This window comes from Serinus canaria, chromosome 7 (assembly GCF_022539315.1).
Source record: "Serinus canaria isolate serCan28SL12 chromosome 7, serCan2020, whole genome shotgun sequence".
Lineage (NCBI taxonomy): Eukaryota > Metazoa > Chordata > Aves > Passeriformes > Fringillidae > Serinus > Serinus canaria.
In genome coordinates, this window is record NC_066321.1 from 29963380 (window position 1) to 29978158 (window position 14779).

General features: G+C 47.4%; 1 protein-coding gene across 2 annotated transcripts; it reads right to left on the reverse strand.

The window, feature by feature from the left end:
- Positions 1-420: 420 nt before the first annotated feature.
- Positions 421-13444, reverse strand: C7H2orf88 (chromosome 7 C2orf88 homolog). 2 transcript variants are annotated; one of them, XM_050976770.1, is made up of 3 exons: positions 13358-13444; positions 8091-8163; positions 421-4114 (listed from the first exon to the last, which is right to left on the reverse strand). In XM_050976770.1, the coding sequence occupies exon 3, from the start codon at positions 3953-3955 to the stop codon at positions 3695-3697; it is 261 nt and encodes an 86-aa protein (XP_050832727.1). In that variant the 5' UTR covers positions 3956-4114; positions 8091-8163; positions 13358-13444; the 3' UTR covers positions 421-3694. The 2 variants fall into 2 exon arrangements, with proteins under 2 accessions (XP_050832727.1, XP_050832728.1); XM_050976771.1 differs by lacking the exon at positions 8091-8163 and having other exon boundaries at positions 13358-13441.
- Positions 13445-14779: the final 1335 nt, after the last annotated feature.

Sequence of the window (14779 nt, forward strand, 5' to 3'; positions counted from 1 at the left end):
AATCTCTAGGGTAATTCTGAAAGTGTCACATGACTCACTTCAAGCTGGTCCCATAAGAAGTGCAAACCTCCTGTGTTATTGAAAATTTTTACATTTTACATTCATAAACAATTGCTATTTTAAATTTATTTTTTCAAGATTTTTTATCTTAATAATTCCATTATTTGTGTATAAAAGGAGCAATATTCAGCCAACTATATGAAAGGAAAAACACAGTAATTCCCAGGGAGTAGGGATTATGCTTCCTCTGATTGTACAAGATCTTAGGAAGAACATACTTTTGAATTTGTAAACTTTGACTTGCATGTTCAGTTGCTTCCAGAATGTATGTGAACAGGAATTACCCCAAGCTCAAGGTAACAAGATCTTGTCCAGTCTTTGCAATAGTGTGGTTTTTTTCAAATAAAAAGCATACAAGCAGATGGTAAGTTGAATTTTATTTGGTCCACAAGAAAATATTTTCCACAAAAAATATTGTAAAAATATATTGTAGTGTGTTTTATTTGGGAATACTCATGTGTCTTAGTCCAGAAACGTCAACTTTACAAAGTTGCGCTGCAGTTAATGTATTTTGAACTATTATTAGAATATCAAGTCAGTCACATCATACCCACTCAGATTAATCTTGTTTCCTGGAGAAAATATAAAGCAAATGTATTTTTAACTCCTAAATAGAAGTAAACAGTTTTGCAGAGTATGCCAGTCCCAAACAGGAGTGCCTTTATTACACAAAATGAAGTCAATGAATCAATGGTAACTTTGCTGGAAACCCACTGTCAGTGGCTCTAAAACTCTAGCACAGCTTAGCATACATTTATTTTGGTGAAGAAGTCTTTATTTCTACAATGTATTAGTATTGTGCCTGCTAAATGTACAGCAGAGCTCTGGAGAGAGATCTCCCTCCATCTCTTACCAGACTGTGGCACTGAACAGATTTATTTTCTGTTAAGGGTAAGTGCATTAAATAAGGACAGCATCCTGTAAAAGAGATGATTTTCCTGGTGAGAAGCAGCCTCCCTGTTGTTTGCTTTCCATTTGCTGTGTGCCTTCCCTAAAGTGCCAGTGTCATGGAAAGAAAGCATCCTAAAGCAGCTGGAATTGCACTTGGGCCACTCTGGAGCTTCAGGCACCAGTGAGGGCTGAGGTTGGTGGCTGCATCTGAGGGACTGGCTGGGCCACCAAGCAGCTGGTGCTGAGTCAGCCCGTGGGCAGCTCTGGGGCAGGCAGGGCAGCACCCCCAGGGGAGCAGTGCCAGGGGCACGTTCAGGGTGCCTGGGTGAGCCCTCCTCCAGGGAAATGCCTCCCTCCTCCAGGGAGTGCTGATCACAGGGGATGCTCTGGTGGAACCTTGGCTGTGCTGTAACTCTGCCTGCTGTTGGACTGTGCAGTGGCAGCCTGCCAGCAGGGAACTGCTCTCAGAAGGGCATCTGATATTCCTGAAGAGTGTCAGGTGCTAAGGCTACATCCAGAGGAAGGATTTGAGACGTGGCAACAGGAAGCACTGCAGCACCTCACTGCCTGGAAGTGCCCTGTACAAGGGCAGATCCACCTCAAGGTGCTCTGTCAGTGAGTGCAGTTTTCTACCTGCTCCTCAACTGCCTGGCCAGCAATGGCTGTGCAGCTTTGGCTTTTTAATTTTAATTAATGTGGTTAGCAGTGTTCACATTCTCAAGCCCACACTCACATGAGAAAGGTTGGCCCTTTTTTCTTTTTTGTAATAAAGCCTTATTTTAGCTAGAATGAGAATATTAGTATTCTTTAATACTGTGATAAAGCAATATCTAATTGATATGTACTGACCTGATCAGTGTTTTGGCTTTGCTTTCTAACTCACACTAATATATGGAAGTATTTTAAAGCAAACACAGTATGATCAAATATGTGCTGTAGAACTTGAAGGAATGTCATCTATCAGGAGAATTTAAGTGAACCATAAAACCTTAGTCCCACTTTGCAAATGGCTTTGAAGATGACTACGTAACTTCAAAGAGGACGACATTACAGCATAAGCTGATTTTGTTCCCTTTTCAGCAAAAGCCTGAGAACAGCCTTAATAGCAGGTCACTGGGAATCCAGTCTGGTCACTGGGATTTAATAACAGCCTTGTGCTGTGTCACAGAGAAGCATTTTTCACCCTTCATTTCTGATAAAACCACTTCCCCATATAGGTGAGTTTCAAATACCTAAGTTTGTGTTGCAGCATTTTCAAAACAGCTCAATTCATAGACTCTCCTTCTACAGCATTTGACATGGTCCTCTTTTTGATTGCTTTCCACTGCTTGAAAAATCATGCTTTGGATCATTTACTAGAACTATGTGTACCTTGTAAAAATAGTAACAGCTTTAGCCAGTATGGAAAGCATTTCTCTATAAAATGAAAACAAAATGGAAAACATTTTGATCTAGGAAAAAAAGAACTATGTCTTTGTAACTGGGCATCACAGAGAAAGGAACAAACAGGTGGTAAAAGCCAAGCTGTTAGAAGGCCTTCACTTTGTATAAAACATCAGCAACATTGTACCTTTGGGATGAATACAAATAATCCATCGGTGTCCTGATGTGTCAAATGCCAGCTGTGAGTGCAGTGGGTCAGGCTGAGTCCTGGGCAAGCAGGGAGCAGCGCCTGGATGCGCTGGGGGAGAAATGCAGCCCTTGAGCTTTGGCCCTACAGCTTGGTCACTGACTCTGCACTCAGGGCACTGCTCAGGGCTGGGGCTCCTGCTGCCATTGCCATGGACAGGTTTTCCAATGGGGAAGCAGCAGTGTACAGAAGCTGAAGGAAGATGTCCTGTCCCAAGGGTGGTGCTACAGAGTGGAATTGCAGTGTAATGCAGCCACAGCTGCTAAGAAGCAAACTGTCCTAAAGCACTGCCACACCTTTGAAGTTCCTTTCACTAGTTACTATCAGTAGTTTTTGCACATCTCTCTGGGTTACAGTAAAACAGGAAAACCAAATCCTCCCAAACTGACACCCTAATACAAAAACAACCAACAAAACCAAAAAACCAAACAGCTTTGTTCTGAACACAGCACCAGATGTCATTAACCTATCTTACTGCAGGGTTTTAGAGACAAGCTCTCATGCATTTACAAAAGCATCTGTTAATGATAATGCACTGCTTATCGACACTGGCACGTTTCTCACTGGTTCACTTCCATGGAAGGTGAATAGCATCATCATCCAAATGGCTCCCTGAATACTGCTGGGGCTTGCAAAGCGCCTCCCATCGCCTTCATCATTTTGTGATTTTACAGACTTAGGTCACAGAATCAAAAGTAAAATTTATGATTGCAGTAACCTTTGCTACATGCAGACCTTGATTTCACTTTAGCGAAACGCAGACAGATTCATCAAGCACAGAGAGTTGATCTCACCTACCACCATAAAAGACCACTGATCTTTTATGCAGAACACAGAAATAATCCATGTTTTGTCTTCCGTGGCAGGGCTTGTGGAGGTGCAGGGCAGCCACAGTCTTCTCATCCTCCTTTTAACGCTAATTCCTTCTCACATCCAAGTTGTACAAAGACAGAGTACACTCAACACGCGGCTGACAACGAATGTCACTTGATGAACGGGTTCTACTGCAACCCAAGCAGTTTGTTAGCAATCTAGGCTCAAAGGCAGACTTTCTCAGGCTCTCCCTGCAGACACCTCCCCACGGTGATGCTCAGAGCTGCGCTGGCAGGAGGCTCAGGGCACGTCACTCTCGATGAAGGGGATGTCGCTGTACTTGCTCTCGGTCACTGCCCACTGCTTGACCGCCTGCTCGAGGATCTCTCGTGACAGCCGGTGCGCGTAGTCCAGCACGATGGCGCTCGAGGGGCCCTTCTCCACCTGCACCGCCAGCAGCGACGACTTCTCCCCAGCACAGCCCTCGCTGCCTGCCCCGATCCTCTCATCCTGCACCGCGTTGGACCCTTGGAAAGCGGCCTTGGATTTGATGCATCCCATGGTACATTGGAAAATGCAGCCACACAAGTCAGTTCAGCAGCATGCTGTGATAACCTGGAAGTGGTTCCCTCGTTCGATGCAGTGTCGCTGCTGCTTGCCAGTGGCTCCAGTTATTTTCAAAGGACAGCACATCTCCTTTTGTGCTTCTTCCAAGGAAATCTGTCAAAACAGTGTTTCATATAAAGGCAATAAATACGTTACCATTCTCAGTGAGCTCAAAGGAAACCTAAATTCACTACAGGCACTCGGAGAAGCAGCTTAAGTAAATCTCTGCCCAGCGTGCGTAAAATGTTTTTATCGGTAACATCCATCTACTACAAGTAGGCAAAGTTTGACCTGAATTCATGCTGCTTTTGAATGCAATTCCCAGTATGGGATGTAGGCCATCTAGGAATGTAAAAGTCTTAAAAAAAAAAAATAAAGTCTGTTTCTTCCAAGCTGACAATGCATTATGCTTCTCCTGAAACCGCAAACAAATGCTGTTCAGGGACTGGTGCTGCTGGAAATAAACACCAAAGCCACCCCACAACCACCATAGCCAGAGTCCTGTGTCATGGCTGTCACACATCCTCTGGGTACAGTGACACTAATTCCCAGTGTCATTCTGCTGTTGCTCAAAGAGGCTGGAGCAGGGCAACCACCAGAAGGTATTCACAAGGAACAAGAGCTGGGTTTGTTTTTTCCCTGGAGAGGGTAGGGAAAGCAGCAGCAGCAGCCTGCTGTGATCAAGGCAGTTCCAACAGAGCCAGAGCACCATTCTCACTAGAGCAGGACAACTTTACACCCAGAGAAGGGAAAGTGACCAACAAAACACCTGGCAGAGTCCTGTTCAAGTCCTCAAGATCCAGAATTGGTCAACTCCAAATGTGGGTTTTTGTTTACTGGCCTACAAAGCTGTTTCTGGGGCTCCTTTTCTCAGGCGAAGCAGAATCTCACGATACGCCTGACTTTGCCTGGCATGCGCTTACCCACTTATCAGAGTTAACAGACTGCCAGCCAAAATAAAGACTGCACAGCACAGAAACCAACTGTTCCCTGCAGCTTCACCCAATGACGTTGTACTAAGGTCAGCCAAAGTTAAAGATTTTTTGTAAATAGCCTTTGAAAACACAATCATGGCAAAGATGTTAAGCCTTATTTATTTCCTTTATACGCTGGAGGAAATAGGGGCTTCCATCCAGTAACCTGATCACAGGCAAATACTTGCAGAGGAAATCTATCCCATTTGCAGGCAAATGGTGCTTCATAGATAGGATGGGACTTCCCCAGTTCTCCCTCAGGAGAACCAGATTGCTGGGACGGGCTCCTGTTCTCTCTTTGCTGCTTCCTAAAAACCATTGCTACCTGTTTGTAAGGCTGAAGTGCAGCATAGAAGGAGTGGCTGGTGCTCCTGGCAGGAAGTCAGTCCTAAAGGGCTCCAGAAACCACCAAGTCCACACAAACAATACCACACCTTTAGCTTTGTAGCAGGACATTTCAGCATTGTAGAGGAACGTTTGTAGATCACCTCAGCGAAGTTCAGCGAGTCTCTTTGTGCACACTGACCTGTGCAGCACATGCCCAGAGCTCTGGGACAGGCGCTGTGGTCCACAGGCCTGTAACACAAGCCCTGCTGCCAAGGGCTGACCTCTACTTGCAGTTTTACCCACCACAAAGCAGAGCCAAGCAATCAGATTTTTATTCCAATAACTGATCGTTAAATGAGTACAGACGGGATGGATAACTTGCCATGAGATGAGTAAACAGCAGGATTCCCTTCACTGCACAAAAAACTACATTTATCCCTATGTCTATACCCATCTATCCATCACATACACTCATCAAACTTAACATGCCTCCAGACCAGAGGCCAAGGAGAGGCTTGAAAGCAATTCAGGCAGCTGAATAATTCAAAGCTTTAATAGTAATATCTTGTGCATGTCTAATTTCAATATTTACCATCAATAAAACATTAATACTAATCGCTTCCACTTGCTCTTCTGGACAAATATGTAGATCCAAGTACCACTGACAGCAGGTACCACCCAGCACTGCTGATGCCTGAAAGCTGCAGTCTTGATCCAGCCAAGGTAAAACACAGCTGCAATGTATTTTTATCAGAGTTTATCCTTGATACTGTCCTGAAAATAGACTATTCAGATTTGGATTTTTTTATCCAAGTCTGGAGCTACAGTTTTCCTTTTTATTTTTTCAAAAGCTTTTTCATGGAGGTCTGTTAAATAGAAGCTATCTTTAGTTAGGATTTTATCATTGCTTTAATGTCTCCCTCGTGCAGCTGGAGATTTCTGTTAGGGGACACCAGTGGATGAGTTAGTGTCTAATGGAAAGGACAGAATGTGAGTAGAGGCAGCATAAAATTCTCCTTAAAGCAGGTAGGGAGAAATTCCCTAAGGTCAGCATCTTCCTCTGCAGAACTCACCATCTCTACTCCTTTACCTGGGCCAAGTGAAGTGCTCCTGGGACTGTCTTACACAGAGGACAGGCTGGCTCTAAAGCTTGCAGGCAGCAAGGCAATTCACAATACAATTCACCTGTTCCAAATCAGTTGAGCTTCAAAGCCAAGTTCTGCACCCTAGTTTAAATTCTCGCCTGTTGCTCATTTCATTCTTTACAGAGCTCAGTACTTTCCAAGCCACTGCAGTGAGTGTCACAGTTTGCCCGGTCTACTGGAGTTAATAATTGCTGGCACAGAAATCATTGCAAATGAAGCTGCCCTCAACCTTCTGGCTGCTTCCTTGTTTTGCTGACAGCCCTCGCCTGCACACACATGGTGAAATGCTGTTGAAGTCCTCTCTGCCTAACTCATCTCCAGAGTGTTAAGTTCTGACAGATTTTAACATCTCTACCTTTCTACACAACGCTCCTACCCTGAGAAGGGAAAGCCCAACCAATTAAACCAGCTCATTTTACTCCCAGCACAGTGCTGCATCCTGTAACTGCACGAGGCAAACCTGTGTGATAGGAGCCTGTTTCTGTCAGTGCCCAAGCCCTGCTCTGTGGCCAGCTGTGCCTCAGCCATCACTGCATGGAGGGTTTGGGGCTCAGGCCAAGAGCTCTGCAGTTCCTCACGTGCCAAAGCCGCTGGGCTTAGCTGGAGCCAGGGGTCAGGGAGCTCTGCTTGCTCTGCTCACTCTCAACCAGGAGCTAAAGCATCATCATCAAGAGAACTCATCTTCTCTTTTCAGAGACGGATTTTACAGTAGGTTAAACGCTGATTTATTCATCTGAAAAATACAGGCTACTAGTTGTGCTCAATTTTACTGGATGTACAGTCAAAATGTTTTTAAGTGCTTCATTTAACTTCAGCACAACACTGTGTATGACTTCAATGGAAGTCTTGAAAACAATCAATTCCATATTGGAATTGGAAGTTCCCAAGGGTAAGTTCAGATGTTTTTTCACCTAATACTTTTTTTACTGTGGTGATACTAGCAGAGAGATAATATTGAAGGGGTGGTAGCTGAACTCAGCAGGCGCACTAGGGCTAAGCAGTCTCTTTGCCAGCCTGGCAAAGTGTTTCCTGCCAAGGTAAGTTCATTTCTAACTACTGAAGGAAACAAAAAGATGGTGAAAGGATCTGCAATTCACTATTGGACAATCTAAAATAGAAGAAAAAAAACCCTATTAATTACATAACTGCAATTTTTAAAAACAAACAAGATTTTTTTAAAGGATTAAAATAATCAATAAAAATAATTGCAAAAAGGTAAACATGTGATATCAAAAATTAAGGGTTTCACTGGCCTCTGGAATACACCAGCATATGATGAAAACAGGCAGGAGAGCAAGCATTTTGCTGTTATGCAACATCTCTAGCCATCATAAGCAGGTGAGTTCCTGCTATCATCTACATGTTTTCCATCCATGAGAACCTCAGGAAAAAAACCTTGAAGTTCAATATAACGCTGTAAGAAACTGCTTTCTGCAACACTTTGTTACAGCAGTCACCAGATTAAAAATAAGTCAAAGTTTTCAAAATAGCTTCAAAATGTGCAGCTTTGCCCAGCTGAAGGCAGCAAGTAATTCCTGCTGTGACAGAGCCAAACTTTTTGGTTCAAATAAGACTCCTCCTCCAGCAGGCAGGCTTTCAGTTTTCCCCTGGGTATCTGCAGGAGAAGCTCAGAGTGCCACTTACCAGAACCACATCTGCTTGTAACAGGTTGTCCCCTCGTCCCCAGGAGAGCACAGACAGCTTCACGTCTGGGACTCTGCAAAGGGAACCCAGGAACAGAGCTTAGCACTCTCCAGGAAGTCAGAGGTGCACAATATTCACTACCAAGGGGATGAATCCGTAGTGCTGGCCTGGCACAAGGCTGCCTGCCTTTCCTCCCACACAGAACTTGACTTTGACAAAGGTAAAAGGATGATACAGCACTTCATAAATTAGATTGAATGACAGGCTGCAGGAATTTATACACAGCACCTAATGCTGGGCTCAGAGAGGGGCCCTGCTTGGGCAAGTGGCTCCTGACCATCTGTAGGATGCCAACCTCTTCCCACAGCAAGTCCAGGTCAGGGGGATTTCAGCAAGGATATGGGAAGGGTATTGTGCTCATCTGTTGCCTAACCTCAAAAGTTCTCTCCCGTTTTCCCTTCTCCCTCTCAAAGCTTCTACTGACACCCAGACCTGGATCATCCAAGGACACAGGGAGAACAGTCAGACAATCCCAGTGCTGCCATTATCATGGAAAAAATAAACTCTGGAACAAAGCTATTCAAAGCTGGAGTTTGGGCAGGTGACCTACCTGCAGAGGTAACCAAACAGCACTCGGGCATCTGCATCTCTGAACTGCACCCAATCACTTAAAATATTCACACCCTCCATGTAACAACAGAGGAAGACCAGAACACCCCCTCTCCCTGCCAAGATGGGCTGTAATTCAGGAGTACTCGTGGCACTGGCCTTGGGATCCTCTGCAGCTGGGAGCAGAGCAGAAGCACACAACTGGCAGAGGGATGAATCATTCACTCAGTGCACAGCACCCCCTCCATCCCTGCAGGACTCAGAGCTCTCTGTGCAAAGCAGCCCCAGGCAGGGGCTCCCAGAGCAGTCCAACCCACCAGGCCTTCAGTTCTGCTCTCCTGAGCATCCAGCTTCCTGCAAATCCTACAGAGGAAATGCACTGCATAACATTTATTATAACAATTCGTCCTAATCGTAGGAAACAGCTACAGTTTAAACAGCTACAGTTACTTTAAGACAAGCACAATACCAAAGATACTGCTGCCTCAGGCAATCACTGATACCCAAATATCCCACAACAGCTCAGGACATGAAAAGCAAAAATGGAGCTCTCATTCCTCTCAGAGCCATCCCCTCCCTCTCCTGTCGCTTAGTGCCAACAAGAGATAAGAGCTGCAGATTGGAAAAGGCTGGATGCAGCAACTGCAAACAACTGCTGGGCAGGATTAGCATGGAAGGGAAAGTCTCCTGGTTATCTGTCTCAAGGAATGTCCTGGAATTTCAAAGGCTTGGGTTTTCCCCCCTCCATGGCCAGAATTGAAAATGCTTTTCCAGGCTTCTAAGCCAGTTTCTAACTGAATGGGGGAATTATACATTTGCTTTTCCAAATCAGGCAGACCTCTAGTTTACTTTAACAGGTTTTTCAGTAAGAGCACAGCTGATCACAGAATCATAGATTTGGTTTGGTTGGAAAAGGCCTTTCAGATCAAGTCCTACCATTATCCCAGCACTGCCCTGTCCACAGCTAAAACCTGTCCCTAAGGGCCACATCTCCACATTCTGGGCAGCCTGTTCCAATCTTGAATCACCCTTGCAGTGAAGAATCTTTGCTAATATCCAACCTAAACCTCTCCTGGCACAACCTGAGGTAATTTCCTCTGGATCTATTACTTGCTACCTGAGAGAAGAGACTGAGCCCCACCTGCCTACAACCTCCTTTCTCAGAGCACTGAGTTACTTAATGGAAGCAATTTCCATGTCAAATTTCATCACTCAAGCACTTAAGCAATGCAGTTAAGGAACATGAAAATCTTCAAACTAGAGGGAAAAACAAGAGAGAAGAAAATGTTTCTTCTTACTTCACTTTATGATTTACATGCACAGTGCAAGTGGGGTGGTTTTGCTGCTAAATAGTACAGCTGTGTCAATGTGAGTTTTTATGCTGACAAACTCTGGAACTCTAAAACTAGCACTGACTTAAAATAAAAATTTAAAAAGGCAAAAGCCCCCACAAAAATCAAGAAACAATCTAGCCCCTCCCCAAGACACACAAGCACAGAAGCCAGGAACAAAAACAATTGCTTTCTGCACTATTCTAGCAATCTTACCCAAGCTCTGGGAGCAGCAAACCAAAAGAAACCTTTGGGTGAAAATACCAGTAGTTCAGAGAACAGCAATGCCAGTAGGTACAGCCCTCAGCAGCCCCAGTGTTATTCTTCATCCAGGAAGAAGTCTTGTTAAAAGCAAAGAACACTGTGTGCTTGGTAGCTGTCTAATTCCATGAAAGTAAAACTGCACCCAGTCGGCCTGTCCTGAAATCCTCCCTCCTGTGCAGCAGTTTCTTCACCAGAGCTGCACACACAGTGTGGAGTGCCCCTGTTCAACAACACAGCTCAGGGGGCAGCCCAGAGGCCACTAGAGAACATGATGCTAAAAACCTCTTAAAGGTTCTGTTCATACTTTATCTCAGCTACTGGTCCAAACTGCTGTACAGACTGCTGTTAGTGCAAATTTGGACAGAAATGCTTACAATGTGTTGATGGTTTTTTCCCCCAATGTCTCAGCACACATGCACGCACCAGTACAGACTCTGCCAGACCATGGACAACGTGGATAACAGTGAACCGATGGATTTCCTTAGCAATTAAGGCCTTGGAGTGAGGCTGGAGAAGAAAGATCATGAAGAAAATTCAGGGCTTCTCAGAAACTCCATCTGCAGGAAGTTTAGCCAAGATTTAAGGAACCCAATTACAGAAACTATAGAGGAATGCCTTTGGAAGGGAAAGCTAATAGTGACAGAGGAGATCCAAAATTCAAGACCCCAAACACAAAATAATGCTCAAAACTGGTGAGTGAACAGAAACAAAATACCAGAGAGAAAGTTTTTGACCTAGATGTGCAGCTGTTTCCTTGCCCTGTGTAGCACCAGAGGATGCAGGTTCAACATTTCTTTCAGCAAAACCCACAGGTCTTGTAATTACCAACCCCTCCCATCTGTACTAGCTGCTGTGGGGATGGCCTCCATGGTCTGGAGGCCATCCCCACAGCAGGGGAAAACACAAAGCACACCAGCAAAGGTGTCAGAGACACTGGCCAAGTCCTACACTGAGGACAGACTGCTCTAAGGCACAGCACTGGGCCCAAACAGAGCAGCCTCTTGGTTTATTACAAAGCTCCAACACTGCAATGAACTAGAGTGGAAACAGGAAATTTTCCTACATGTACCACAAAACTTCATCCCAACAACTCAATTATGGGGTCACAGCCTTCCTACTAACAGTCCTCTTCAGGAACACATTTTAACTCTCAGACTAAGGCTCAGGATCTGGCGTGGTTTGTAAAGGCGCATTACTGTCCTCCACAGGTGCCTGGCAGAGACAGAGCTGCAGACAATGAAAAGGGATGCACAAATCTTTACGAGCAAGAAAAGCCCCTCCTGCAGCTATTGCTGGCTGCTGCCCAGCCTGGGGATCCTGCCAGCAGGAACTGAGGAGCAGCAGCAGCTAGAGCAGCGGATCGGTGTCTCAGGCTGACGGGGTCGGGTTCTATTGTAGTGGCTGTCACAAGATTCAACAACAAACATATGGAGCTGCAGAGGCTAAGGTATGAGTGAGGGACACTGCCTGCCTTTGTGACACCCTGAGGAAGCTGAAGGCTCCACTCGATTAACACAAATGAAAGTAAGAGGGAAGCAGACGGTTAAGATCTGCCCAAGATGAACCACAGAAGAGCACAATAAAGGCAGCACACAACCCCATTTAATCTCCAGAAGCCCATTATAAAAAGGGAAATGGGAATTTGGAATGCACCAGGAAAGCCATTTTTCCACAACTCACATAGGAAGGCATAGGAAAACATGGGCCCACATTTTAAATCACAACTATGTTACTACTGATTCACACAAACCGAGGAGTAAGAGGACAAAGTGAGGAGGTAACAACCAGATGCTCCAGCTGTACAAAAGCTGCCCCGAATTGCAACAAAGAACTATGTCAGCCTTAAAAACCACTCTGTCTCACGGCTCTCCCCCGGTGTTTGTTTCCTTGAATTCCATCACTCCTGACGTGCCAGCTCCTGCTTCCAGCAGTTGCCGCCTTCGCGCCTGGGAAGCAGGAAGGCCGGCTGCCAGGCGAGGCAGCCGTGCCCGCACAGCCCGGCACCGCTGCCAGCCCTGTCCCCAGGACCCTGCCCACGGAAACACCTTGTCCCCAGGGACAGGAGCGTCCTGAGGCTCTGCCCAACCCCTTGGCAACTTCTACAAAGCAAGGTGATTTTAAAGGAAGAACGTTCTCAGCAGAACGTGATGTTCAGAAGAAAACTAATTTGTATGTACTTGAAGGTTAAAAATGCCACTTTGTTAAGGCTACAGGATAAATCCCCGCATCTTTTCCTTTTTTAAAATTACTATATTTAGAAAACTAATTTGGACTGCTACTTACTGAACTATGAGAAAGCATAAAATATTTCAGAATCTTTGCCATGACGGGTCTTGCATTATTAAATCTGTGTTTTATAACATGGCAGATGAAGGTAACCTGCTCTGTACAAGGGTCAGTGTGGAAGCCTGGAGAGGTACTCATGGCAAAGCAGGGGCTGACAGACCCTCACATCACCTCCGCCGGCAAATACAGTAGCCTCACGTCTTTCCCACGGCAGGAACAGCGCTTGGAGAGAACCAGCCACGCCGTTCACCTTCCCACTCCGCCTCGCTCTCACTGCTGTCCGTAGCACCACCTTTCCTCAGGGTACCCAGCGAAGTGGGTACCTCCGAGGCGGAGCGGCACCTCCGCTTCGCTCAGTTCGGAGGAGTCCGTGGCCGGCAACCTCGCTGCGAGAGGATGGGAGGAGTAAGGCAGCACGGCCGGCGTCCTGACAAACCCCACCTCAGAGCACGGCTCCGTCTCCCTGCCCTCCGGCACGACACCATCCCGAGGCGCCTGAAGGCCAGCGCTGCCCACGGCCGGGCTCGCCCCGCGGGTGCGGCCGCGCATCCCCGCTCCCTCCCGGCCCGGGCGCGGCTCGGGGCGATGGAGCCGGGCACATACCGGCGCGGCGGGGCGGTGTCCGTGCGAGCAGCATGCTGGAAGCGTGGCCCCGCCGCGCACGGTGCCCGGCCGCCGGGCTGCCCCTTCCTCCGGCGGTGCCCGCGGGATCCGGCCCTCGTCCCACCGACGCCGCCGCCTCCTCCGGGCTCCTGAACGGTAAAGACGCAAACCCACCGTCAAAGTCCATGCTGGGAGCGCCTCCCGGCCCCCGCCCGGCCCCGCGGCGCTCGCACAGGTAGCGCCGGGAGGGGCCCCGCGCCCGCCGCCGCTCACGCCGCTCCCGCCGCTCCGCCGGGCGCTCCCCGCCCTCCCCGGGGCGGCGGCGGCGGGGCCGGGCGGGGCCGGGGGGCGGGAGCGGCGCCGCGGCCCCGAGCTGTTCCCCCGCCGGCACCTGCGCCCGCCCCGCAGAGCCCGAGCGCCCCCGACCCCGGCGCTCCTGCCCCGCCCGGGCACGGCGGCGCCTGAGCGCGAACCGGCCCTGCCATTTAAAATAAGGGAAAAAGGAGAAAAATCACCCAGGCAGGAAAGCCGCCTCTCATTGGCTTCTCCTCCTTTAAATCCTCCTCCCTCTCTACTCGGCCCTAGTGAGGCACATCTGGAGTGCTGTGTCCAGGTCTGGGCTCCTTGGTACAAAACACCAGGAGCTACTGGAGGGGGTCCAATAGAGCTCACAAAGACCATGAGGGATCTGGAGCACTCTCTTACAAGGAGAGACTGCTGGAGCTGGACCAGTTTAGTCCAGAGAAGAAGAGAGGGAGAGGGGATCTCATTAATGCATATAAATATCTCAAAGGCAGGTGCCGAGAGGATGGTGCCAGACTCTTTTCAGTGGTGCCCATCTACAGCATGAGAAGCAGTGGCCGCAAACTAAAGCACAAGTTCCACCTCAACCTGAGGAAGAACTTTACACTGCGGGTGCCAGAGCACTGGAACAGTTTCCCAGCATGTCTGCTTCTTGAGAGAGAGATTCCAAGCCCACCAGGGTGCATTCCTGTACCCCTGCTCCAGGTGACCCTGCCTTGGCAGGAGGCTGGATGCTCTCCAGAGGCCCCTTCCAACAACCCTAACAATTCTGTGATTCTGTGAAATGTGGAAAAGATGTTCAAAGAATGGAGTTGCCATATAAAAGCTTAGGGCCATCACCATTGCGTGTTCCCCTCAGCCCTGGGACTGCACTGAGGTGCCAGAACACATTGAGCACAAAAAAACTGGTGAGCTTTAAAGCAAAGAAAACAGTGGAAAAGACTGGGGGAGAGGCCTGGGTGATGCTTCTCTGATTTTATCCTATCAGGCAGCATCAAATCATGTACAACCACAGAGAAGTATTAATTATACCAAAGCTTTTAAGGAAACACCCCCATTCCAAAGGAAAGCTTCCAGAATGAAAGCTGAGCAAACTAAAATAGCATTTTCAATTTTTCAAAAATAAAACTTGTGCTAAAACTGAAAACTATTCTGTAAGAGAGGCTGCAAACAGACACCCTGGGTAAAGCATTCCTGCTTTTGTGGAGTTCTTGACACCCAAACTGCTGTACAATAGACACAAGCATGCCTGGGTATCCCCTCTGTGAGGCTGCCCCAGAGCTCACACCTGGC

Excerpts from the sequence above, each read along its gene's own strand:
- C7H2orf88 (XM_050976770.1), bottom strand. The coding sequence starts at position 3,955 with ATGGGATGCATCAAATCCAAGGCCGCTTTCCAAGGGTCCAACGCGGTG.